At 41.2% G+C, this 25,069-nt stretch overlaps 2 protein-coding genes and 2 long non-coding RNA genes across 13 annotated transcripts in view; 2 read left to right on the top strand and 2 right to left on the bottom strand.

Annotated features, from left to right (window-relative positions):
* The first annotated feature begins 1,366 nt into the window (after positions 1-1,366).
* On the top strand, positions 1,367-3,282 carry LOC144092121 (uncharacterized). Its single transcript, XM_077624910.1, has 8 exons — positions 1,367-1,381; positions 1,684-1,719; positions 1,808-1,861; positions 2,091-2,144; positions 2,233-2,286; positions 2,516-2,569; positions 3,080-3,133; positions 3,220-3,282. The coding sequence occupies exons 1-8, from the start codon at positions 1,367-1,369 to the stop codon at positions 3,280-3,282; spliced, it is 384 nt and encodes a 127-aa protein (XP_077481036.1).
* Positions 3,283-5,336: 2,054 nt separating this feature from the next.
* Positions 5,337-10,492, top strand: LOC144091661 (uncharacterized). Its single transcript, XR_013305798.1, has 5 exons — positions 5,337-5,370; positions 6,019-6,072; positions 10,086-10,156; positions 10,251-10,316; positions 10,396-10,492. It is a non-coding gene; the product is annotated as an uncharacterized LOC144091661 (long non-coding RNA).
* A 372-nt stretch (positions 10,493-10,864) lies between these two features.
* Positions 10,865-11,841, bottom strand: LOC144091495 (uncharacterized). The gene is made up of 4 exons (XR_013305733.1): positions 11,711-11,841; positions 11,282-11,379; positions 11,090-11,193; positions 10,865-11,005 (listed from the first exon to the last, which is right to left on the bottom strand). It is a non-coding gene; the product is annotated as an uncharacterized LOC144091495 (long non-coding RNA).
* A 1,835-nt stretch (positions 11,842-13,676) lies between these two features.
* The window catches only part of odad2 (outer dynein arm docking complex subunit 2), a 37,902-nt gene continuing 26,509 nt past the window's right edge, over positions 13,677-25,069 (bottom strand). For 9 of the 10 annotated variants that reach the window (XM_077623861.1, XM_077623862.1, XM_077623860.1 and 6 more), the window contains 6 exons: positions 24,383-24,563; positions 24,252-24,313; positions 21,638-21,752; positions 18,880-19,068; positions 18,438-18,659; positions 13,677-13,847 (listed from right to left, as the gene is read on the bottom strand). In XM_077623861.1, coding sequence (XP_077479987.1) covers positions 13,722-13,847; positions 18,438-18,659; positions 18,880-19,068; positions 21,638-21,752; positions 24,252-24,313; positions 24,383-24,563 — 895 coding nt within the window. In that variant the 3' untranslated portion in view covers positions 13,677-13,721. The other variant, XM_077623868.1, reaches the window with a different exon arrangement.

Genomic DNA, 25,069 nt, shown 5'->3' with positions numbered 1-25,069 from the left:
GGACCTGGGTTCAAATCCAGCTCGTTCCAAATGTGTGGAGTTTGCATGTTCTCCCGAGGCCTGCGTGGGTTTCCTCCCACATTCCAAAGACATGCATGGTAGTCTGATTGGACACTCTAAATTAACCCTAGGTATGAGTGTGAGCATAAATGGTTGTTTGTCTCCTTATGCCCTGTGATTGGCTGGCCACCAATTCAGGGTGTCCTCCGCCTCTGGCCCGAAGTAAGTTGGGATAGGCTCCAGCACCCTCCGCGGCCCTAGTAAGGATAAAGCGGTCCAGAAAATGATTGAACTTTACTATAGTTCATTCATTCAAAGAGGGATGCTATAGTTACTGTAGATCAGAATTTTATTTCATCCTGTATTCTTTGAGTTTAAATATGCATTAGGGTTTCATTGTAGTATACACCAGTGGTGTGCCGTCGGGGCCTTCTCTGCTGGCCTAAGAAATATCTGAATCATATATTATATTTTGTCCATCAATACTTATTAAATAATTCCAAATTGTCTGTTAGCTTCCTTTCATTGCTTTTCCCCCTGGTTGCTCTGCTTCCAGATGTGTTTTTCCATATTGAAGCATTTAACCAATCAATTTCAGCCATTATTTGTTGCCAGGGTCAGAAAACTGCCTCAAGGCCTTCACAATCAGTTCTGCAGGCTCTGCTGCATTAAACAAGCGTTCATAAAAACAATTTTTCAACGGCTGACTGGAAGACAGTTGCTTGGGGACAGATGGGTTGGGGGTTGCTAGTGGTGCTTAGTTGTTTCTATATATGTGTAGTCAAGACCTTCCATTAATGACAAAGTAGAGTGGCCAATTCGCGGTGTAGAGGTTCACACACCTGACTGCCATGTGGGCAACCTGGGTTAAAATCCCAGTCAGGAAACTTTTTCCCTTAGTTGTTTCTATATATTTGTAGTCAAGACCTTCCAATAATGACAAAGTCAGATGTGGCCACTTCGTGGCGTAGAGGTTCGTTCACCTGACTGCTATGTGGGCAGCTGGGGTTCGATTCCCGCTGTCGTTTGACTGAACACTACACTATGTAGTTCAGTATATGGAATAACTTTTTTCCATTAAAATAAAGACTTAGTCATTTTTTTCAGCAAAACAATTATTTCCGGTCAGCCTTCGGCTGACCGGAAGACAGTTGGGGGGAGGGGGTTCCTGGTGGTGTTCGACAGTCGGCCTGCGGCCGACTGCCGACACCATACGGTCGTTGACTGGCGACACCGGGACGTGAACCCTCGCCTACTACATGGCAGGCAGGTGACTAACCCACTACACCACGAGGCGGCCCGCCTATATGTGGTCATTGGGTGCTTTTATTTAAGGAAAGATGACTTAGTCTTTTTTAATGGCAAAATGGTTCATCCACCAGTAAGTCAGCGGCCACCGGGATTTGAACCCCGCCTGCCCACACGGTAGTCAGGTGAGTTAACCTCTACACCATGAAGTGGCCACACTTATCTTTGTCATTATTGGAAGGTCTTGACTACAAACATATAGAAACAACTAAGGAAAAATGTCTCCCGACAGCGGGATTCGAACCACACCTGCCCACACGGTAGTCAGGTGAGTTAACCTCTACACCATGAAGTGGCCACACTTAACTTTGTCATTATTGGAAGGTCTTGACTACAAACATATAGAAACAACTAAGGAAAAATGTCTCCCGACAGCGGGATTCGAACCACACCTGCCCACAGGGAAGTCAGGTGAGTTAACCACTACACCATGGTGGCCACACTTAACTTTGACATTATTGGAAAGTCTTGACTACACACGGTTGTTTCTATTTTTAAGGGAAAAATGTTTCCAGACCAGGATTCGAACCACACCTGCCCACAGGGAAGTCAGGTGAGTTAACCACTACACCATGGTGGCCACACTTAACTTTGTCATTATTGGAAGGTCTTGACTACAAACATATAGAAACAACTAAGGAAAAATGTCTCCCGACAGCGGGATTCGAACCACACCTGCCCATAGGGAAGTCAGGTGAGTTAACCACTACACCATGGTGGCCACACTTAACTTTGACATTATTGGAAAGTCTTGACTACACACGGTTGTTTCTATTTTTAAGGGAAAAATGTTTCCAGACCGGGATTCGAACTACACCTGCCCACAGGGAAGTCAGGTGAGTTAACCACTACACCATGGTGGCCACACTTAACTTTGACATTATTGGAAAGTCTTGACTACACACGGTTGTTTCTATTTTTAAGGGAAAAATGTTTCCAGACCAGGATTCGAACCACACCTGCCCACAGGGAAGTCAGGTGAGTTAACCACTACACCAATGTGGCCACACTTAACTTTGTCATTATTGGAAGGTCTTGACTACAAACATATAGAAACAACTAAGGAAAAATGTCTCCCGACAGCGGGATTCGAACCACACCTGCCCACAGGGAAGTCAGGTGAGTTAACCACTACACCATGGTGGCCACACTTAACTTTGACATTATTGGAAAGTCTTGACTACACACGGTTGTTTCTATTTTTAAGGGAAAAATGTTTCCAGACCGGGATTCGAACTACACCTGCCCACAGGGAAGTCAGGTGAGTTAACCACTACACCATGGTGGCCACACTTAATTTTGTCATTATTGGAAGGTCTTGACTACAAACATATAGAAACAACTAAGGAAAAATGTCTCCCGACAGCGGGATTCGAACCACACCTGCCCACAGGGAAGTCAGGTGAGTTAACCACTACACCATGGTGGCCACACTTAACTTTGACATTATTGGAAAGTCTTGACTACACACGGTTGTTTCTATTTAAGGGAAAAATGTTTCCAGACCAGGATTCGAACCACACCTGCCCACAGGGAAGTCAGGTGAGTTAACCACTACACCATGGTGGCCACACTTAATTTTGTCATTATTGGAAGGTCTTGACTACAAACATATAGAAACAACTAAGGAAAAATGTCTCCCGACAGCGGGATTCGAACCACACCTGCCCACAGGGAAGTCAGGTGAGTTAACCACTACACCATGGTGGCCACACTTAACTTTGACATTATTGGAAAGTCTTGACTACACACGGTTGTTTCTATTTTTAAGGGAAAAATGTTTCCAGACCGGGATTCGAACTACACCTGCCCACAGGGAAGTCAGGTGAGTTAACCACTACACCATGGTGGCCACACTTAACTTTGACATTATTGGAAAGTCTTGACTACACACGGTTGTTTCTATTTAAGGGAAAAATGTTTCCAGACCAGGATTCGAACCACACCTGCCCACAGGTAAGTCAGGTGAGTTAACCACTACACCATGGTGGCAACACTTAACTTTGTCATTATTGGAAGGTCTTGACTACAAACATATAGAAACAACTAAGGAAAAATATCTCCCGACAGCGGGATTCGAACCACACCTGCCCACAGGGAAGTCAGGTGAGTTAACCACTACACCATGGTGGCCACACTTAACTTTGTCATTATTGGAAAGTCTTGACTACACACGGTTGTTTCTATTTAAGGGAAAAATGTTTCCAGACCGGGATTTGAACTACACCTGCCCACAGGGAAGTCAGGTGAGTTAACCACTACACCATGGTGGCCACACTTAACTTTGTCATTATTGGAAAGTCTTGACTACACACGGTTGTTTCTATTTAAGGGAAAATGTTTCCAGACCCGGATTCGAACCACACCTGCCCACATTGCAGTCAGATGAGTGAACCACTAAACCATGGTGGCCACACTTAACTTAGACATTATTGGAAAGTCTTGACTACACACGGTTGTTTCTATTTTTAAGGGAAAAATGTTTCCAGACCAGGATTCGAACCACACCTGCCCACAGGGAAGTCAGGTGAGTGAACCACTACACCATGATGGCCACACTTTACTTTGACATTATTGGAAAGTCTTGACTACACAGGGTTGTTTCTATTTTTAAGGGAAAAATATTTCCAGACCGGGATTCGAACCACACCTGCCCACAATGCAGTCAGGTGAGTGAACCACTACACCATGGTGACCACACCGTACTTTGTCATTATTGGAAAGTCTTGACTACACACGGTTGTTTCTATTTAAGGGAAAAAATGTTTCCAGACTGGAATTCGAACCACACCTGCAAGTCAGGTGAGTGAACCACTACACCATGGTGCCCACACTTTACTTTGACATTATTGGAAAGTCTTGACTACACACGGTTGTTTCTATTTAAGGGAAAAATGTTTCCAGACCAGGATTTGAACCACACCTGCCCACATTGCAGTCAGGTGAGTGAACCACTACACCATGGTGGCCACACTTTACTTTGACATTATTGGAAAGTCTTGACTACACACGGTTGTTTCTATTTGAGGGAAAAATGTTTCTAGACCGGGATTCGAACCACACCCGCCCACATTACAGTCAGGTGAGTGAACCTCTACACCATGGTGGCCACACTTTACTTTGACATTATTGGAAAGTCTTGACTACACACGGTTGTTTCTATTTAAGGGAAAAATGTTTCCAGACCGGGATTCGAACCACACCTGCCCACATTGCAGTCAGGTGAGTGAACCACTACACCATGGTGGCCACACTTTACTTTGACATTATTGGAAAGTCTTGACTATACACGGTTGTTTCTATTTAAGGGAAAAATGTTTCCAGATCGGGATTCGAACCACACCTGCCCACATTACATTCAGGTGAGTGAACCACTACACCATGGTGGCCACACTTTACTATGACATTATTGGAAAGTCTTGACTACACACGTTTTTTTCTATTTGAGGGAAAAATGTTTCTCAACCGGGATTCGAACCACACCTGCCCACATTACAGTCAGGTGAGTGAACCGCTACACCATGGTGGCCACACTTTACTTTGACATTATTGGATAGTCTTGACTACACACGGTTGTTTCTATTTAAGGGAATAATGTTTCCAGACCGGGATTCGAACCACACTTGCCCACAGGGAAGTCAGGTGAGTGAACCACTATACCATGGTGGCCACACTTAACTTTGACATTATTGGAAAGTCATGACTACACACGGTTGTTTCTACTTAAGGGAAAAATGTTTCCAGACCAGGATTCGAACCACACCTGCCCACAGCAAAGTCAGGTGAGTTAACCACTACACCATGGTGGCCACACTTAATCTTGTCATTATTGGAAAGTCTTGACTACACACGGTAGTTTCTATTTAAGGGAAAATGTTTCCAGACCCGGATTCGAACCACACCTGCCCACATTGCAGTCAGGTGAGTGAACCACTAAACCATGGTGGCCACACTAAGTTAGACATTATTGGAAAGTCTTGACTACACACGGTTGTTTCTATTTTTAAGGGAAAAATGTTTCCAGACCAGGATTCGAACCACACCTGCCCACAGGGAAGTCAGGTGAGTGAACCACTACACCATGATGGCCACACTTAACTTTGACATTATTGGAAAGTCTTGACTACACAGGGTTGTTTCTATTTTTAAGGGAAAAATATTTCCAGACCGGGATTCGAACCACACCTGCCCACATTGCAGTCAGGTGAGTGAACCACTATACCATGGTGGCCACACTTTACTTTGACATTATTGGAAAGTCTTGACTATACACGGTTGTTTCTATTTAAGGGAAAAATGTTTCCAGATCGGGATTCGAACCACACCTGCCCACATTACATTCAGGTGAGTGAACCACTACACCATGGTGGCCACACTTTACTTTGACATTATTGGAAAGTCTTGACTACACACGGTTGTTTCTATTTGAGGGAAAAAGGTTTCTCGACCGGGATTCGAACCACACCTGCCCACATTACAGTCAGGTGAGTGAACCTCTACACCATGGTGGCCACACTTTACTTGGACATTATTGGAAAGTCTTGACTACACACGGTTGTTTCTATTTAAGCGAAAAATGTTTCCAGATCGGGATTCGAACCACACCTGCCCACATTACAGTCAGGTGAGTGAACCTCTACACCATGGTAGCCACACGTTACTTTGTCATTATCGGAAAGTCTTGACTACACACGGTTGTTTCTATTTAAGGGAAAAATGATTCCTACCTGGGATTTGAACCACACATGCCGGCATGGCAGTCAGGTGAACAAACCTCTACACCAGGGGTCTCAAACTTGCGGCCCGCGGGCCAACTGCGGCCCGCGGGACGATAATTTGCGGCCCCCGTCCTAATATGAAAGTTTTTTTTTTTTTTTTTTTTTTTTTTTTTTTTTTTTTTTTTTTTTTTTTTTTTTTTTTTTTTTTACCCCTTTCCCCATGATGGCGCCGTTTAAGTGGCAGCCAGTGGCAGTAGCTCTGTCCACTCATGTTTTTCTTGTTTTACAGCATGTTTTACATGAAAAATTAGAGGGAACATTGACATGCACCTGCCGACGGACGTTTGACAGACGGACAGGTCGTACTAGTATTTGTTAGTTTAATGATTAAATACAAATACTAGCATTTGTATTTAATCATTAAACGCTGTTTTCAGCTGTATTTGACCGAATTTGAGAGCATTTTGAGCCGTTTGGCGAATGGACGTCTATAGACGTTTTTTTGCCTCCATCGCGATATCATCCAGTATTTGTATTTAATCATTAAATGCTGTTTTAGGATGGATTTGACCCGATTGCTGTCATTTTACGGCTCGGTTCTGCTACATCTGCCTGCCCAAGAGTGCTTATTCCCGGACTGCCATTGATGGTAGACGAACATTGATTTTTACTATAATTTGGACAACACCGGCGGCGGGCCGGATTAAAAATCCTAACGGGCCGTATATGGCCCGCGGGCCGAGGTTGAAAAACTTGTACACACACGATCCGGCGGGGCGAGCGTTCGAATCCCGTTTCGGCGAAACCTCCGTTCGGCCGAATGAACGTTCGGTGGAACGTCCATTCGGCGACCTGCCCGTCTGTCAAACGTCCGTCGGCGAAACGTCTTTAGGCGAATCATCCGAGTACCGATGATGTCGCTCACACTGGTACTCAGTGCACTCAGGGAGGTTGTCTTTCTGCTCAGACCAACAAAAAATTAGAGGGAACTTTGGTTCGGAGCTGAATGAACCAATCACGGTGAGGTATACGGCTCTGGAGGGCGGGACATCGGCCGGGCTGTCCAGTCCCTCGCTCACTCACTCATTCATTCCTCCAATCAGCTGGGCGGAGGAGAAGCCGTGAGGCCGATCACTCCGCTCGGCGCGCACACTCCTCCGCTGCTCTCAGCATAGAACTGAATGAGGCGCTATGATCCGTGATCCAGCCTGTGTCAGTGTCTGTAGCCATCTCCGCGATTGAAACGGAGAGCGAAAGTGCACATGCGCCACAAACCCGCGCGACTGAATGTGAAAGATCAACCCGAGACTCATTCCAAGTGGAAAAACATATTACAGAGCCCCAGAGATGTCTCTTTCAAAGCCTGCCGTGAAGAGAAAGGTCGGTGATGAGCACAGACAGTTTCAAGAAAAGTGGGGAGTGCAATATTTCTTTGTTGAACACAGGGGCACCCCGACGTGTCTCATTTACACTGAAAAAGTTGCGGTGCACAAGGAATACAATTTGAAACGTAATTGTACTATGAGACATGCTGAGGAGTACGAAAAATACCAGGGAGATGAGAGAGCCAACCAGGTTGCCAGTCTTAAAACACGTCTTCTGAGGCAACAGGATCTCTTCAAGAAGGCTACCAAAGACAGTAATGCAGCAGTCAAAGCTAGCTACGCCGTTTGTGAGTTGATTGATCCTGTGCTAAGTGATCCCAAATGGCTCATGGACTTGGCTTTTCTTGTTGATATCACACATGAGCTTAATGTACTGAACAAGAAGCTACAAGGCCAGGGGCAACTTGTCAGTGCTGCCTATGACAACGTGAGAGCATTCTGCACTAAACTTGTGTTATGGAAAGCCCAGCTCTCTCAGACAAACCTTTGCCATTTCCCAGCATGCAAGGCTCTCGTGGATGCAGGCACACCATTCAGTGGTGAGAAGTATGTTGAGGCCATTTCGAAGCAAGCAGATTTGCAGACTTCAAGACACACAAAGCCACATTTCAAATTTTTGCGGACCCCTTCTCCTTTGATGTGCAAGATGCCCCTCCTGAGCTTCAAATGGAGCTCATTGACCTGCAGTGCAACTCTGCACTCAAAGCCAAGTTCAGGGAGGTGAGTGGAGAAGCAGACAAGCTTGGGCAATTTTTGAGAGAGTTGACCCCCAGCTTCCCTGAACTTTCCCGAAGGTTCAAGCGGACCATGTGCCTTTTTGGGAGCACATACTTGTGTGAGAAGCTCTTCTCCACCTTGAACTTCAATAAGTCCAAGTACAGGTCCAGACTTACTGATGAGCATCTTCAAGCTCTACTGAGGGTCTCCACTGCTTCCTCCCTCAAGCCAAATGTGACTATGTGAGAAGAAGCGCTGCCAGGTCTCTAGCAGCAACGAGTAGGCAAAAGAAGCCGTGTTCAGAATATTTCATGTTCAATGTTCCATTCAAGTTCAGAAAGTTAAAGGTTAAAGAGCTGTTAATACAGACATTTGAAACGGAATAAAAATAATTCATTTTCTCTACTTAGCCAGCCAGTGTATATCTACTGTATGCTCATTAGTATTATTTGGTTTTATATTACTGATTGATTTATTTTTTATTCATCTTTAAGTTAATTTATTTAATTCATTATTTTTTGTTAAAAAATAAAGATATTTTATAACGTTGGAAAGTTTTATCAGTGCTTTTCTTGTGGAAATCCTGATGCGGCCCAGTCTCACCCAGACTCGGCCTCTAGCGGCCCCCAGGTAAATTGAGTTCGAGACCCCTGCTCTACACTATGAAGTGGCCACACATTACCTTGGCATTATTGGAAAGTCTTGACTACACAAGGTTGTTTCTATGTAAGGGAAAAATGATTCCCAACCGTTGATTTAATATTGGTTTTGTCAACCCGCAATGGCTGAAGGAGGAGAAGAAACGGATTTGTTTGCAGATTTACTGTCAAAGCCATTTTCAAGACAGACTTTTCAAGAAAAAAAAGCTGGGCATCATTAAGAAAGGTCGGACAACCCCAAAGCAAGCAAGCCTGGGAAGGAACATTTTCAGCACTAAATCGAATTAAAACGTATATCAGAAATACGACAGGACAGGCTCGACTTTCAGCATTAGCTTCGATGGCCATAGAAAAGGAGGAAAGAAAGGAGGATGGATATTGTGTACAGGTAAAAAGTTTTTTGGGTGAGTAAAATATGGTTATATTCCTAAATAATATTTCAATGGTATGAGGTTATTATTGATGATTTTTTATGTGTCGCAGCTGTAGCTTCAGTAGAGGTTTTATAGCCATAAAATAGTTTTTGAGGGTTGGGTTGATTCAGACAGCTGAAGGCGTTACTGCGTAAATTAAGCGCATGCGCAGTGTCTCGCCCCTTCCAACAGCGTTTTTGCTGCTCATGGACGACTAGCACGACGAGGTAAGGCGTCGAGCACTTTCATGCATTTAGTGCATTTTTATCACGCTACCGGGATATTGTTTAGGACTCTATTGAGCCCCAAACGCCAACAAATCTGTTAGTTTAATGCCAGGTTCAACACGCCGTCGACAAGTTAAGTTTGGAGTCATTTTCCCCCACTGGCTGTGTGCCGCATGTGACTAGCTAGCTATTAGCATTAGCGTCACGACGACACTCCTAATTTGATTTAAAATTGAATGGTGCCCGTTTTCTCTCCATTATTGAGTCGTGTAGTCGTGTGTCTTTTGAATTGAATCAAACAAAGCCATCAATGGATATTTTGTTGGGTAAAGGCTCACTTCAAAATGACATCAAGAGATGCGACTTAGCTCCTGGTGGGTTCTGTATTGATAGTTTTCACTGCGATTGCTAAACACCCATTTGTAATTCTAATTGTTCTGTTTTCACCCCAAAAAATCATTAATACCACTTTCTCCTCGTTGTTAACGTCACTCTGTATTTTCAGTCGCCTTGTCTGGAAAAGGGAAAATAGCATGGAGCACTCATTAACTTATCTTGACTGTTTATTAAATTTATTGTAAGATTTCTCTTGCCTGTAATAATCGTTTGGTAACTCCCAGATAGTTTGGTTAAATCAAGTTATCTGTTTTACATCCAGGTGCATCTTTTCCTGCGTGCCCAGTACACTCACCCTTGAGTTTACAGGAGAGAAGTCTGGCCCAGATCAAGGTAAAACTAGTTTAAAAAAAAAAAACACCAAAGCTTATCTCCAGTTTTTATATATAACTTTTGCTTCTTTTTTTGCAAGTTTTCCCTCTTTAAGATCAGCAATGCAGCTCTTCCTGCATGCCCAGAACACTCACCCTTGAGGTTACAGGGCCAGATCAAGGTAAAACTAGTTTAAAATAAACAAGCCTATCTATTGAATCTCCTGTCTCTTTATATGGTAACTTTTGCTTATTTTCCAGGCCAATGTCCAGACTCTAAATGATCTTATTTGCCTGCTTGAAGATGTGGTGTCACTAAACTCTACAGAATATCCAAATAAAAGCATGTAACATTTGATATTTATCACCATGGTGAGCTTTCACTGTTGTTACTCCCCGCATAAAGTCCACAGCATGGCATTAGACATTTAATGCAAGAGTACAAGTTAATTTTCCTTAAGTATAATTTCATGTCTGTTTTTTCCCAATTTCATTTAATTCTAAGTGTTTTCTCCCAAGCATAATTGTTTTGTTCCCAGTTTAATTCTAAGTATTTCTATTAGTCGTTTTAGGTTTAAAAAATATTTCTAAGAGTGTAAAAATGTGTAACTGTACTTCTGCTTTTGTCTGCAGGTGGAGAAAAGACAGCACACCAAACAACACAAATGTGATGCCAACTTCTAATGTTTCTTGCATTCTTTTGCTAGGTAAATGAAGGATAAAACATGTATACAATTTAAAAACTTTTATTTTTCCACAAAAAACAGGGCTTTCACTGATGGGTTCGGGTAGGCCCTCCAGCATTTTTAAAAAGAGCAGTGCGTTCGTCCAACGGTAAATGGACGAAAAATCTCTCCAGCGTCTTGGAATTCTGAAAGATAAAAACAAATTAAAAGGGTCCCTTACAACAAGTCAAAATTTGACCTAAAAAAAATTAAAAAAGACCCATACTCACAATTGGGGCTTTCACTGATCGGGTGGGCCCTCCAGCATTTTAAAAAAATCAGTGCGTTCGTCCAACGGTAAATGGACGAAAAATCTCTCCAGCGTCTTGGAATTCTGAAAGACAAATAAAACAAATTAAAAGGGTCCCTTACAACAAGTCAAAATTTGACCTAAAAAAAAATTAAAGGGGTCCCATACTCACAATTGGGGGTCCAAAGATAGGTTGTAGTGGGCCCTCCAGCATTTTTAAAAAGAGCAGTGCGATGGTCCGACGAGAAATCTCTACAGCATCTTGGAATTCTGAAAAACAAAAAGTAAAATGTCGAATACACCAAGTCAAGCAACTAAAAAAAAACAATCTAGTCAAGGTCAGTAAAAATAAGTTAGGTATTTTAAATTAATATTAAAAGGATACTTTGCCATCTCTCCTTCAGTCAGCAAGAGGGGAAGCAAATGGAAATATTAAACATTCCTCTGATGACTTACTTTTTGGCCACAGCAGAGAGACTCAAAAATAAGAGTCATTATAATTAGGGATCTCCATCCATCGAGGGTGCCTATCTAGTCTATTTGCCATGTCTTCCAACACACCAAAATCAAATGATCATGATCAAGCTCCTGGACTGCTTACTGATTATTTGATTCGGATGTGGTGGGACATATGGAAGACAATGGACAGGGGCCCTCAAGCCAGAGTTGGCGGCCAGTTGGGATGTTTTGAGTCCAAGACTGCATCATTCACCTTTTCTTTGGGTGGACCCTGAAGCGAGGCAAGATACAAAACGAGTAGGTTTAGTAAACAAGACATGAAATAGAATAAATAACCTGAGACATACATCGGTGGAGCCTCTGCCAGAGATTCATCATGATATCTCCCACTTAACCATTACTTGCTGCATATAATCACGTGACATTGCTTGGCCAATCAGTGCTGCAAGAAATTTGATTTTTTTTCTATTTTTTATTTCACACTAAAGTACGGTTCGGCAGCTCCAACAAGGTTAAGAACACTGGTATATATTCTATAGATGTACTATTTATTTCTTACACTGCCACTAATAGCACTTGTGGGGGGAGTTATCCACACAGGTTATTGCTAATAAAAGTCAACACCAGATCAGTTCGTGTTTTCATTCAAAAATTGAATGCATCATAATGATAAACAAGGTAATTGAGCATGGCCTTGAACGCTGACATTTAATTATTACGCGGAGAGGAAATAGAAACTAGTATTTGAAAAACGACTCACCTTTGCTAACAGCTCGTCATGGTGTCGACACGCTACTCGTTTTTGGTCGTCTTGAAAACATCAAGACGACCAAAAAGGAGTAGCTGGTGATTCAGCACTCTGTGTTCGTTGAGGAACTGAAACACACAATAGCATGATTTGTTCTTAAACACGATGTAGCCAATTTGTTTGCAAACATTTTCTGTCTCCAAACACATGGGGCTACATCACGCTAACGTAGCACAGTCCCGGCGAAAAGCACTTTTAAAATGAGATCTTGGGCTTGGAAATCCCCAAATGACAACGTACCCAAAGCACTGCATAGTCCTGTGAGAAGTTTGTCCGGTCTTTCTTCGGTAAATCGTCAAAATCGTGACTTCTGAGCTGCTGTGCAGTCCACAGCCGTACTGTCTCCTGCCTCATCCGCCATTTTTAAAATGGCGGGCCAATTGAACTCTGACCTCGTCCACACCCATGATGCATTTCACATGTACGCCTTCAGTATTTCTGCGTCTGAATTAATCCAAGCCTCAATAAATATTATATGGCAATAATAACTTTACTGCAGCTACAGCTGCGACACAAATAAAAAAAAACATAAATAATAACATCATACAATTCAAATATTATTTAGGATACGTATATTTGCTAGTGCAGTTTGCTACAGTTAGCTTGGTATCACTGGCACGTCCACTATCTAGCCAATCATAGTTTGTGAAAGCGATGACGTACCTACGCTGTGATGAAAGCGTTAGTGTCGCCAACTCGAAATCTGATTGGTTAAAGCTACAGTTATTTCGACGCTTTTTTCAGGTCCTGCAGAACTGATTGTGAAGACCTGCAAGTAGATTTCTGATCCTGGCAACAAATAATGGCTGAAATGTTATTGGTTAAATGCATAAATATGAAAACACACACTTGGAAGCAGCGCAACTTGGTGAAAAGCAATGAAAGGAAGCTGACAGACAATTTGGAATTATTTCACAAGTATTCATGGACAAAATATAATTAACATCAGTCTATGATTCAGATATTTTTAAGACAGCACAGAAACCCCTGCAGACCCTGACATTGCACCACTGGTATGTTAGGACCCACCTGGGATCGAACCCACAACCCCAGAACTGTGAGACCAATGCCATCCACTTACTCACCGGGCCATCTCGTGCTTTAAATTATGAAATAAAAATATACACCAAAATGCACGCATCCAGTTTGTGAAATTTTTAAGTGGACATGGTAAATGATAGCAAAAACATGTGTAACAATTAGCTTGATGATGTCATTGCTTCACGCATTACCTCATCCTCATGAGGTAATGCATCCGAAAAAAAAGATGAAGCACAATCACAAATAAATACAAACCCAGTTTTAGATATAATCATAACATTTTATGCATAGCCAGATGGTTCAATTACATGCATGTTGTTGATTTTTTGGCCCTGGACTGGCCTGGGAAGAGCAGACGAATGTTGCGCACGCAGTCAGCGGCAGCATTGCGAACCTTCTCATCATCAGAGCCCATGAAGTGTATCAGAGGCTGCAAGGAGTACACAAGAGAGAGGTTTGGCTTGCACGGGGAACACAGACATACATTGGAATCTACTCGTCTGAAAGAGACACTTTTAGTGAAACGCACTTGTCTGCAGCAGACCAATGAATGCACCGAATGAACTGTGCGTGTTTTGCGTGTTTATGAAAGTCACGTAAAGAAGGCTTGACATTAAAACCTGAGAATAAACCACATCACTTGGCTTTCTTGTCGCCTCTCCAAGGGTTAGATTACTATATCTATCTGGCTATTAGTGGCTTGTATAATGGAATAATTTATAGATAGCACTGCGACAAATTCCTGCATTTTCCACAGCTTCTGTCACACACAAAAATGTCCAGCTTAGAGATTTGCTTACTGCTCAGTTTTGTTTAGTTTTTTTTGTCATGTAAGAGCAAGTGAAAAGAAACAATCTTACTATATTTAGAAATAGAAACCACCGTTGAGTGCTGTGTGATTTGAGGGGATGAGCTCCCCCCTCTGTTTTATCTGGAGTGAAATTACTACATTACGTTTGTGGGATTGAGTTAAAATAAAAGTAAATGTAAGCATGAATACTCTGGCGCAATGGATGAGGCTAAATATATTCACTGTGTGCTTCTTCCTAAAATCCTTATGGCAAGAAAGAAAACAATCATATGACTCCTTTTGCAAGAATTTTACACATAACTTCAACTCACAGAAGTTCCACAGCAAAACAGGTATGTCAGCTCATGTCAATACATTAGTGTTTTGGAATATGAGAAACATTTGCCCTTTGGTTTTATATGATTTTAAAATAGCATCCAAAACACCTCGTTGTGCAAACTTGCATCCACGGGTTGGAGAAAACATGCAGCGTGTTAACAAGTCTCTTTTGTGAGAAGAGAGGATGCCTGAGAAGTGCCTGAGTCTGGGATGTTGCCACCTTCACTGCATGTTATTCAGAAGTCGCCAAATAAGTTCACCCGAAGCACGCGGCTCGGCTAAGATAAGCGTGTCTCTCTTTGCTGGCCCCTTTTCTCCCCCTCAAGCTTGCGCTTACCCTCCCAGCTGGGATCTTGTCGAATATAAAACACTACTTGTTGGATATTCCCCGACTGTGGCGAACACTTTCCGCAACGTTTGAAATTGGGAATCGTGTTCTTCTGAGGTTTTTGCACTTTACAGAACTCCAGTGACCTCCAAGACGAAAGGGAAAGGAAGTGTACACGCTTCATATAACCCTCTTCTTCCTCTCCTCTAAGGCAGTCTGGGAGGGCTGTACACATATTGCATTGCGCATATCCTATTGCACATGTACTAGGTAGGTGTCACAGTGTTAAGTGTGCTCTGTTTTGACCATCTGCAGGTAGTTCAGACTTTCACCTGCATTATGGCACCATCAGCTACCAGCGTTGCAATGATTCAGAATGTGTAGTGACCAACAGGCTAGAACAACAAGCGTGACCGGACGTTTGGTCGTCCGGACCCAAACGTCCGGTGACCAAAAGTCCGGCGACCAAACAAGGTAAAACAACACAGTCTACGCATCAATCAAAGCCAACAATGGCCCTGAGCAGTTTCACTGAGTGGACGTGTGAGTGTATAAGAATTTGTATGTACATGAGTTGTCCCCTTAGGAAGGGATGTCAGTCAGGGTCTTAACAAGTTCTCCAACAAAACACAATAAAAGTCCGGGAAATTTGGAGCTTTTCTTAAGCCTAATAATTAATAGGGAATTAAGTATGACTAAATAATAGTTCACAGTTTGTATTTAGGGAATTTGAGCAACAATTTTAAATGGTAATTATCAATAACCTTCCGGGCGACCAAACGTCCGGTGACCAAAAATCCGGCGACCAAACGTCCGAGTACCAACAACAAGTCTACCGGAGACTAGATGGTAATGGAACTCAAGGTAAACAACATTCTCTGCATCCTCGAGTAAGCCAGAGAGTGTCTGTTTGCAAAGACAATGAAGCAAGGTGGTGCTTTTAAATAAGCAAGTTAAAGAGAGAGTCAACATCATTTTCATGTGCATAACACCAGAAATAATCTTGTTTTTGACTTGACCCTCCTCCAAAAATAATTTAAATGTTTTGATGTGTAATAATGCAGAACAACGTAAATATTATTAGTGTTTCCAGGAAGTAGCCACCCTAACTCCCAAAACAAGTCTTGCACTTAAGCATGCACCACGCAGAAATACAACACTAGCAATATCCGCTCTTTAAATGTAAATAAAAAAATATGATGTATATGATTACATACTATTTTTCAATTTGCTAAAAAATGACATCATTTGTACATACATTTCCAAAGAAAAACAGTTTTAACTGTATTATTTGACTGTTGAACTGAAATTGAACTGACCTGGAGAAAACCCACGCAGGTAAGGTGAGACCATGTGAACTCCACACAGGAAGACCAGAGCTCTAAATCTTAGAACTGTTTGGCTATTTCATCATACTTGGGGACTTTTATACCACTGATAATGGCTACCAAAATATGGCCCATTTCATAATTTTCCCAGGAAAGGGCAACAAACCTGTCTAAAAGCATACATGAAAATTTATTATTTGAGCAAACAACCTAGCCTTTTTTTTTTCGAAGTAATATAAAGCACTATACTGGGCATCACACAAAAAGAAGTTCTTCCCTGCTATCCTGTGAAAAATCAAGAGTAGATGTCAAATCAAACGGTAACGGACAATGCAGTCCTCTGGTTGAAAATTCTCAATGAATTTCCTTTGAGAGGATCCTGCTTCTTGATTGATGTACCAAGACCAGCAGACTCCATGGAAAATATTTTCACAGGAAGCATTAGCATCCGCGTTGAAAGCTTTGCGAAAGAAAACATGCATCCACGACATTACCACAAATGAAAGCACAATATTTGAGCATTTAGAAACGAATAAAACAACTAAGACAAAGGCGGCTAAATCGATTTTCCAGAACAAAATGCTTTCTTTTGGATGCCTAATTTCCTTTGCGAGCCTCGGGGTGCTGCTACACACATCATTAAGTGCGCTACAGCATGAACATTACGTTCTAAAGTAGCTTTGCAGTAAAAGAAATCTGGGCTCATTTGAAACCGTACACTACACGTGGGTGAACATGTTTGGAGAGTTTCTCCTCGGCACAGAAAGTCTCACTGAAATACTGCTACAATAACACGAGAGGTGGTCTATAAATTTACACAAGACCATAAATTAGATACTAACCCTGATATCAATAGTCAATAAACTACTTATGATGTTGTTTTTTAAGAAAAATGTTCTATGGGGTGTCTCTTTGTCATCCATGCAGATCATTACAGTGCCCCATGTCTGGTGGTGATTGACATGCTCTCAAACGCTAACGTCTCCTCGGGGTCAGCCGGCTACGTTTCATGCTGGCTGAGACTGAAGCCAAACTGAACAATCAGGCCGCCTGTGGTGGCTTTCCGTGTCGGAGATTACAAAACAAATGCAAGACTTTGTGCATTTAAGCTCTTTAAAATGTCCAAAAAGATACATTATGGGGCATTGTAGCAATCATTCACCGGTACATTAATAAGGTCAAATTCTGCAACTGCAAAGGATTGCATTGCGCACACTTGCCGAGAGACTTTTCTACAAAATGTACGGACAGAATGAAGAAAAAGCTGTGCCCAATTCATATTGTGCGTAATAAAATCACAAATAAATTTGCAAATTGGACAGAATTGTTTTCGGCACACGAAATGTTCAAAGAAGTAGGTAAACCAATTATAGTTAAGTGCGTAACCACTAAAGACACTAACAGCATAAAGTACAGCAATTTTATGAATGTAGGGAAAATGTTTAACCTTGGCAAGGATGTAAATAGTAAAAAAAATGTTAAATGTTCTAAATGAAAAACCTTTGTATGCCACATACTGTGTGTATGGGAAGTCTTGAAAACAACCTGCATGTCATTGAATATTTTTTTGCTGTTTTATTGAATTGAAATCCAATGCCCCAACTAACATTATAACAAAATAAAAAAAACATGTGTAACGTAACTTGATATATTTAATGGTTAAAAAAAGAAGTTTGGATTAGTGTTAGGCTGGAAACATAAGCTTTAAAATGCTGACATGTAATTTTAATATTCAAGTCATGAGATTGTACAATTATCTTTATGTTGACTATGTTATGTTTCAACTTCTGGAACCATATGAGATGAACCAAATATTTCAAAAGAAAATAGTGTTGTCTTTCAAAGCCAAAGCTGTGGCATTCTATCCTGATGTCCAGGAACCGGCCTTAACAACCGTTGCCACCAACTACAAGCCTTTGACTTGTGCTGTAATGGCATGTAGGCTCTACCAGAGAAATGACACTTTGCACACACTGGGATGTTTGCATTACTGAATTCCCATGATAGTTAGAAAGTTTCGCTGTGTTTCCTCTGCTGAATAAAAAACACTTTTGTTTCTGGTTCGTCAGCCCAAGGATAGAGAAATAGTCACGGTGTTAGTGTATGACTTTTCCCACATGACTGAAAACAAGTGTGGTGCAAAGACTCGTTCGTACTTTGTCATGAAATCCTGTCAATTGGACTGGCAAAAAAATTCCCGACAGAAAACCATGCCCCAAACATCTTGTGACTGACCTTCACCACTCCTTCACCATGCATGAGGATGCAATTGTTTGATTCCTTGGACAGCTGGTGCAGGGCCATCACCGTACTGTAACGGACTTGCGTATCTTGTGATTTTAAGTAATGCACCAGTTGTGGCACGACTCCCGCCTCTCCAAAGGCCGCCCTGTTGTTGCGCCATGTGCAGCATTGGGCGATGGCTTGAGCCAGGTTGCAGCGAAGTAGGTCACTGGGCTGTGTGGGGAACCATTAGCACTTCAACATCAGTCAAGGGAACACAAAGCCAGTCACTGCCAAGCAACACATTCTGTAACATTTACTAATGCATGTCTTGTTAGCTGTGCTGATGCGATACAGGACACAAAAGAGCAACCGTCAATGGTCCTGAGAGCCGTGATTTATTTGAGAGTAATTACACAAGTTAAGAAAAGAACACAAACTAGCCTGCACTTACTTTGTCAGTCAGCTTGGCCAGCAGCGAGACCACATCGTAATCAGAGAGAACTGCCAAATTGTACTTATCTCTGGCGATTTTGGCTATAACAGCACACATGCTTGCCAGGACATCATCGTTGGTTGACTTTAGCAAATCGATGACCAGTTCCATGGCACCCATCAGGGAGCTCACCATTTCGCCTGCCTCCTAAAGACAAACAGTGATTATATTTGATGGCGACCTTTAGAGTTATTAGATGTTCCATTTTTTTAAAAAAAGTCTCCAATGTTTTGTTGCCATTTTTCCCCTCTAAATAAATACATCACTCACCACCACACCATTTGTTTGCATTCTTTAGATAGAACTGTTTTAGTCCGAAATATTCTGCAAATTGTTTAGCACTCTCCACAAGTTGCCACATGGAATTTAAAGCTTAGAGGTGACATTTATAGATCATTCCCCCAGAGAACTGTTGAATTGTGAGAGAAGCGTCACTATTCAAATTCATGGCCTTGGCAGGTACCGCAAAGGCTCTTACCCACTTATGGAGCAATACTTTGCCCAAACAAGAGTCTGGTAGGGAGTACTAAAAAGAACCACAGCGGAAGAGTTGGCAGGGGCATAGACTTGTGTAGAGCTTGGCAGATCAGGGCAAGCTTTTAAAATTACAACTCGCTAGATTGTCGTAGAACAGTGTCTCAGAGTGTTCCTGGAGACGTTTACTCATTCATTCTTAACATGTTGAGAGGGGCTCAAAATCTCATTCCGAAGGGGAGACCAGAGTTCTAAAAGTCTTTGCCAGCCAACCCGTTCAATTAATTGCTTTTATTATCCACTGGTGCCAGATAAGCCTAACATTGAATATTCCGCAAACATTTATTTATGTCAATTCGGAATTAAGATGTGTCAATATGGTGGAGAAATTGCATATATCTATTTCAACTTACATGATCATACTAAGTGCTATTGTTAAAGCCTTGCTTTACATGATCATTTTTTAAAGAAAAAGGCCTTACTATACATGGTTATTTTTTAAGGAAAAAAAGGCTTACTATACTTACTCATTTTCAGGAAAAAAAGCCTTACTATACTTAGTCATTTAAAAAAAAGCCTTACTATACATGGTGATTTTTTAAAGCAAAAAAGCTTTACTATACTTAGTCATTTTTGAGAAAAAAAAGCCTTACTATACTTAGTCATTTTTAAGAAAAAAGCCTTACTATACTTAGTCATTTTTAAAGAAAAAAGCCTTACTATACATGGTCATTTTTTAAAAAGAAAATAAGCCATGCAGGCTTTCTGTGTGTGGTTCCAGTTTTATCTAGGTCTACAATGTCTTTTCCTGTGTCTGTATACTATCTTGCTACTGCAACAAAGTGAATTTCCAGAATATGGGATGAATAAAGGTTAATGTAATCTAATCTAAATCACTGTCGTGTCTAGTTACATTAAGATCATTGCGCGTGGTGCTGCTGTTTTCGAGCCCAACATCAGTTTTAGTTGAATTCTGTCCAGAATGCCGTCTATGGGCCCTCTAATGCTTTGCCAGGGGATGAGCAATGTGTGCAGTCAGGGGTAGAAAAGTGGGGAGCGGGTAATGGAGTCCAAGGCCAGTAGCTAACGGTTCTAAATACACACAGGAAGCACTCCGTCAGGAATACTGATGATGGCTGGCTGGGAGTCCCGGCGACAGCGGAAGCACTCTCAAACCACCAGCTGCAATGGGACTGCCCTTGAAGCTCTTTCATGGGAGCCCTAGATGCTGTATAATGAGGTTTTTAACCAAACACCAAGTGGAGTAGATAAGACGATCTGTTGTGTGCACTGGTTTCTTCCAAAAACAGCTAACATTGCGCTATAGGCATCATGTGGCTAATGGACTTACCATACACTTAATTATGAAATGCAATTTAATTATTCATTGGCTCATAATCGAATTAATGTCTGTTGAGAGCTTCAAAAGGTAGCATTCACAACATACATTCATTAAAAAGAGATTACATACTTCTGTGGGTTGCACGCAAAGTACGTAAGTATGTAAGAAGTATTGTTGGTAAAGTTTCATTAAAAACATTAAGCAAATATGCAGCTAGACATTATAAAATAGTATTTTATATGCAGGTTATATGATGTGGAGCATTTAAAGTTCAAAACAAATTCAAAGTGCAATGCTGTAGAGGCATCTGATTAACAGGACGCACGACAATAAGAAGCAACAACTTGGGTCTTTTACTCTCGCCATATTTCCCCACTCTAAAAACTTTAGCGTGCCAAAGAAACTGTTCTGCTTCTTATTAGGCTGTAGTTCATGTAAGCCCTGTCTGATACCGCCGTGGCCTTACTAATCTCCCAGCAGCAGTGTAACATGCATTGTGATAAAAAAGGAGCTGCTGCTTCAATATGTGAGTGTACTTTAATTCTCACATAATATTTTATTATGCAAGAACAGATTATTTGAATTTTAAAAAGTGAGTTGGTAACCAACCTGATGCGACTACCAAGGTGACAGGATGGAAAAATAGGGACAAATAAACACTGGAAATTGGCCAGTATTACAGAAAACCACAATAAATTCATGGATTTAAGTACTCATTTTGACCTACATGTGTTTATGGGGGAATGATGTAAAATCACCATAAAATTCCATATTTTCTATCCATTTTTTCATGGAAACATGCGATGTAGTACTTCAATAATACGACGAAGAAAGCAACCAATCCTAACAGAAAGTGTTATAACATACATTTGCATTAAGAAGATATTATAGTCACTGTACCTTTGCATTCTCAATACATGGACAAAGGGCCCATGCAGCACTGGACTGAACCTGTGGACTTGGGTTTTTCAACAAACTCCATACCCAACGGATTGCATCAAGCTCTTGAATGATCCTTAGGAAGGAAAACACAAGTGTAAGAAGTACAGAAGAGAAAATAGAACAAGAAAATAAACAAAGAAAATGATGAATCATGTCTTAGTCACAGTCAGGAGATGCTTTAGTTAAGGTGGCACTGTCCCAAAGTCTTGTTCTTGGTTATAGACAAATAAAATACACTAAAAGCCATAATTTAGTAAAATGTACATCAATAAAATATTTTTAATTTCATTGGGCAGACACCCAAAAAGAAGCTAATGTAATGTTAATAATATGAATGTGTAAACGTACACTTCATTTACTTCTTTCTTCACCTGTCTAGCTGCAGACTCCATAAAAATTGATCAATTTCAGCATCGTTAAGTCACCACAACACATTTCCAGTCCTACTGACTTCCTCCCTAGGGGTAAAACTCACTCATCTGCGCTTCTACCAAATCCCACTCTACGGAAAAGCTCAGGTTAGAGGTCAACTGACATCTGTGTGAAGAACTTCATACACAGATTTAGATATAGACACAGAAAATATTTCTTACGATGCATTTTAACCAGACAAAAAAAGACAATCCCTTTCCATATCAAACCAAACCGGATAGTACAGATTGAATTATATTTCATGGCGCTTGTGTGTAGTTTACTTTGGCAATAGTTGTGTTTTCTGTTTCATAGTCAAAGTTCCTACTGCATTGAATTTACATCACAGTGGACCCGTTGTATGGTGTAAATAACAGATGCATCCCGTGCTATCATGTTATCAAAATGACTTGAACACTCTGTAATCACCTCTCATCAGAGGCATTCCTGGCACCATCTGCCTTCTGTTTGCAAATAAATTAGTGTCATATGATCATAACTTTAAATACCAGTCTGCAGGGCCTCCTTAATCTGTACCAAAAAACAAAATAGGAAGCTTCATATCATTCGCCAAAACAACTGTCTGCTTGTGAAGCAGGTATGAAAGAGATTAGCCTAGAAGTTGCAATTGACATTGATGGATTAGAGGAGGCCACCGCAGACCCTGGAGGTATCAAACAGTGTGTGTTCTCTCTTGTAGCAACACAGTATTCAAGGGGAAAGTGCAACAGAAGTAATTCAAATCACTTGAATGTTTATTTTTGTGTTTTTAAACCAAGGTTTAATAAAGTGATATATCTCTGCTGTTGAACTATAGATTTGCGTGAAAGTGTCAACATGACAGGAACACGAATTCCTGAATCCTGTTCACAAACTCTAAAAACAGAGGTAGCTTGGGGTAGTTTTTGCTCGTGACCGGACGTTTCGTCGAAAGACGTTTGGTCCCTGGACGTTTGGTCGACCGGACGTTTCGTCAAAAGACGTTTGGTCGACCGGACGTTTGGTAGAACGGACGTTTGGTAGAACAGATGTTTGGTCGCCGGGTTCGCTCGCTGTCAAATTATGACAGAGTTTACTGTTGATATTTTGATATTAGATATTTAGATATTAAATTATTTCTCTCTCTCTCTTATGATTATAATTTTGAGAGCTGGTTTCAACAGTAACAACCCGGCGACCAAACGTCCGTTCTACCAAACGTCCGGGGACCAAACGTCTTTCGACGAAACGTCCGAGTACCGTTTTTGCTATATTCTGGCTCTATCATTGGAAACTAACAAATTGAATTGATGTTAATTGGTCTGCAAAATACTGTCTATTCATTTATTAAAATATAAATCACAGCTAGCATTTTGTTTAAATTTCTAACAGTAAATTAGATCAAATATGATCATTAAATCCTAAATATGTGCACTGTGAGAAAACAACATGGAGAACCATGAACCTTTCCTTTTTTAGCCAATCCACTTTTTTAGTGCCTTGGCTTGAGCTTCAAAATAACTACAGTATCTTACGCATATACTAATGGATAATAGTACAATTATGCCAGATTTTAACGATGTGAACTCAAGAGTTGGGAGTTTTATTTGTGTCCTAATTCAGAAGTGTCCTGCGGTCCCCCCCGAGCTTGTAAAAGCAATGAGGCACCCATGCAAGGGCCACAGTGTGCTCCTGTTTAAATGAAAAGCGAGTAAATACTCCATTTGACTGTGGGTCGCTGTGCATTCCTGGCCATGTTGTCTTGGAAATGGAAAGGCTTTACATGTATTTGTCCTGACAGTGGCCACAAAGCTACAGTAAAACACCAGGAATTAAACCAAGCTGTATTTACAGCAGCAGGTAAAATAAGCAGAGCCTAAACAAAACTATTATTAAACTGAGGATCAAAGAGAAATATATCTGCAAAATACAAATTAAAGCTCCATAGCTTTCTTCAAACATCAACATGTGACGAGATAATGACACACTGTTTCCTTCCAGCATTTTCTTGTCTTTCTTTTGTCATCGGAACTGAATGACCAAAAGTGTAGTTATTTCAGTGGTGACATGAGTAAGCTGCTAAAAAGATTCATTGGGTAACACCACCTCACGTGAACAATGGGGCCACATCAAATAAGATGATTAGGATATTCGGTATACGAAAATAAACTCGGTTACTTACGCCATATTGTCCATATCGGTTGCACAAGCCTCCACGACCCGAGTTACGTTGACCAAGAGTTCCTGGTGGGGAAGTTGTGATCAGTTCATAGACTTTAAAAGGTAAAATAAATTTCAGAAAAGGTTACATGCCTCGTTTCTTCCGACAAGAAGTTGCACCAGCGGTTTCAGGCCTCCACACTTGCGGATGGTGATCTTGTTTGCGGGTCTTTGAGAGAATTCTGCCACAGCTCCCACTACATTAACCAGCACCTCTTCAGGCTGATTGGTCAGCAGGGTAATCAGGGTCTCCAGGACTTTGTGATCTTGAAACCTTTTAAGGTTAAAGAAAAGAACAATTTATTTGGGGGGTTCGATCACGTAACTTGTATACTACCTTCATTTTTTTTGGTTCTCGTTCAGATTATTAATCCCAGTTATCACTATCCCAGTTGAATTTGTATGAGTCTTTGGAATTTGGGCAGAACATTTACGACTTATTAATCACGTTAAAAGGGGTCAAAGAGTGTTCAAAAGTTACATCATTCTTTTATGACCACAGTATGATTCAGAACACTACCAGAAGTGAAAATGAGATAATAATTTGCCAATAATTGATCATGACCACATTCTCGCCAGGCGTCCTCCCAATGTTCTTTTAATTTCAAAGTGTGGAAACTTTCCTTCACAATTTTAATACGTTGTGCTTTGTTTCCAGTGGGAGTGAGAAGTAAACTACAGCACACATTTAAGAGAGATATAATGTGGTCAAAGAAAACCTCAACAAACCCCTTAAAGTACAGTTAAGTTTCACTATCTTTATTCACAGTTACGGTTGCT

The sequence above is a fragment of the Stigmatopora argus genome, chromosome 17, assembly GCF_051989625.1.
Source record: "Stigmatopora argus isolate UIUO_Sarg chromosome 17, RoL_Sarg_1.0, whole genome shotgun sequence".
Taxonomy (NCBI): domain Eukaryota; kingdom Metazoa; phylum Chordata; class Actinopteri; order Syngnathiformes; family Syngnathidae; genus Stigmatopora; species Stigmatopora argus.
This window is presented reverse-complemented; position numbering and strand designations above follow the sequence as displayed.

Coding starts and splice junctions, on each gene's coding strand:
- LOC144092121 (XM_077624910.1), top strand. Junction 1,862..2,090: donor CCTGCCCACAGGGAAGTCAG/GTGAGTTAACCA, acceptor TCTATTTTTAAG/GGAAAAATGTTTCCAGACCG. Junction 3,134..3,219: donor CCTGCCCACAGGGAAGTCAG/GTGAGTTAACCA, acceptor TTTCTATTTAAG/GGAAAAATGTTTCCAGACCA.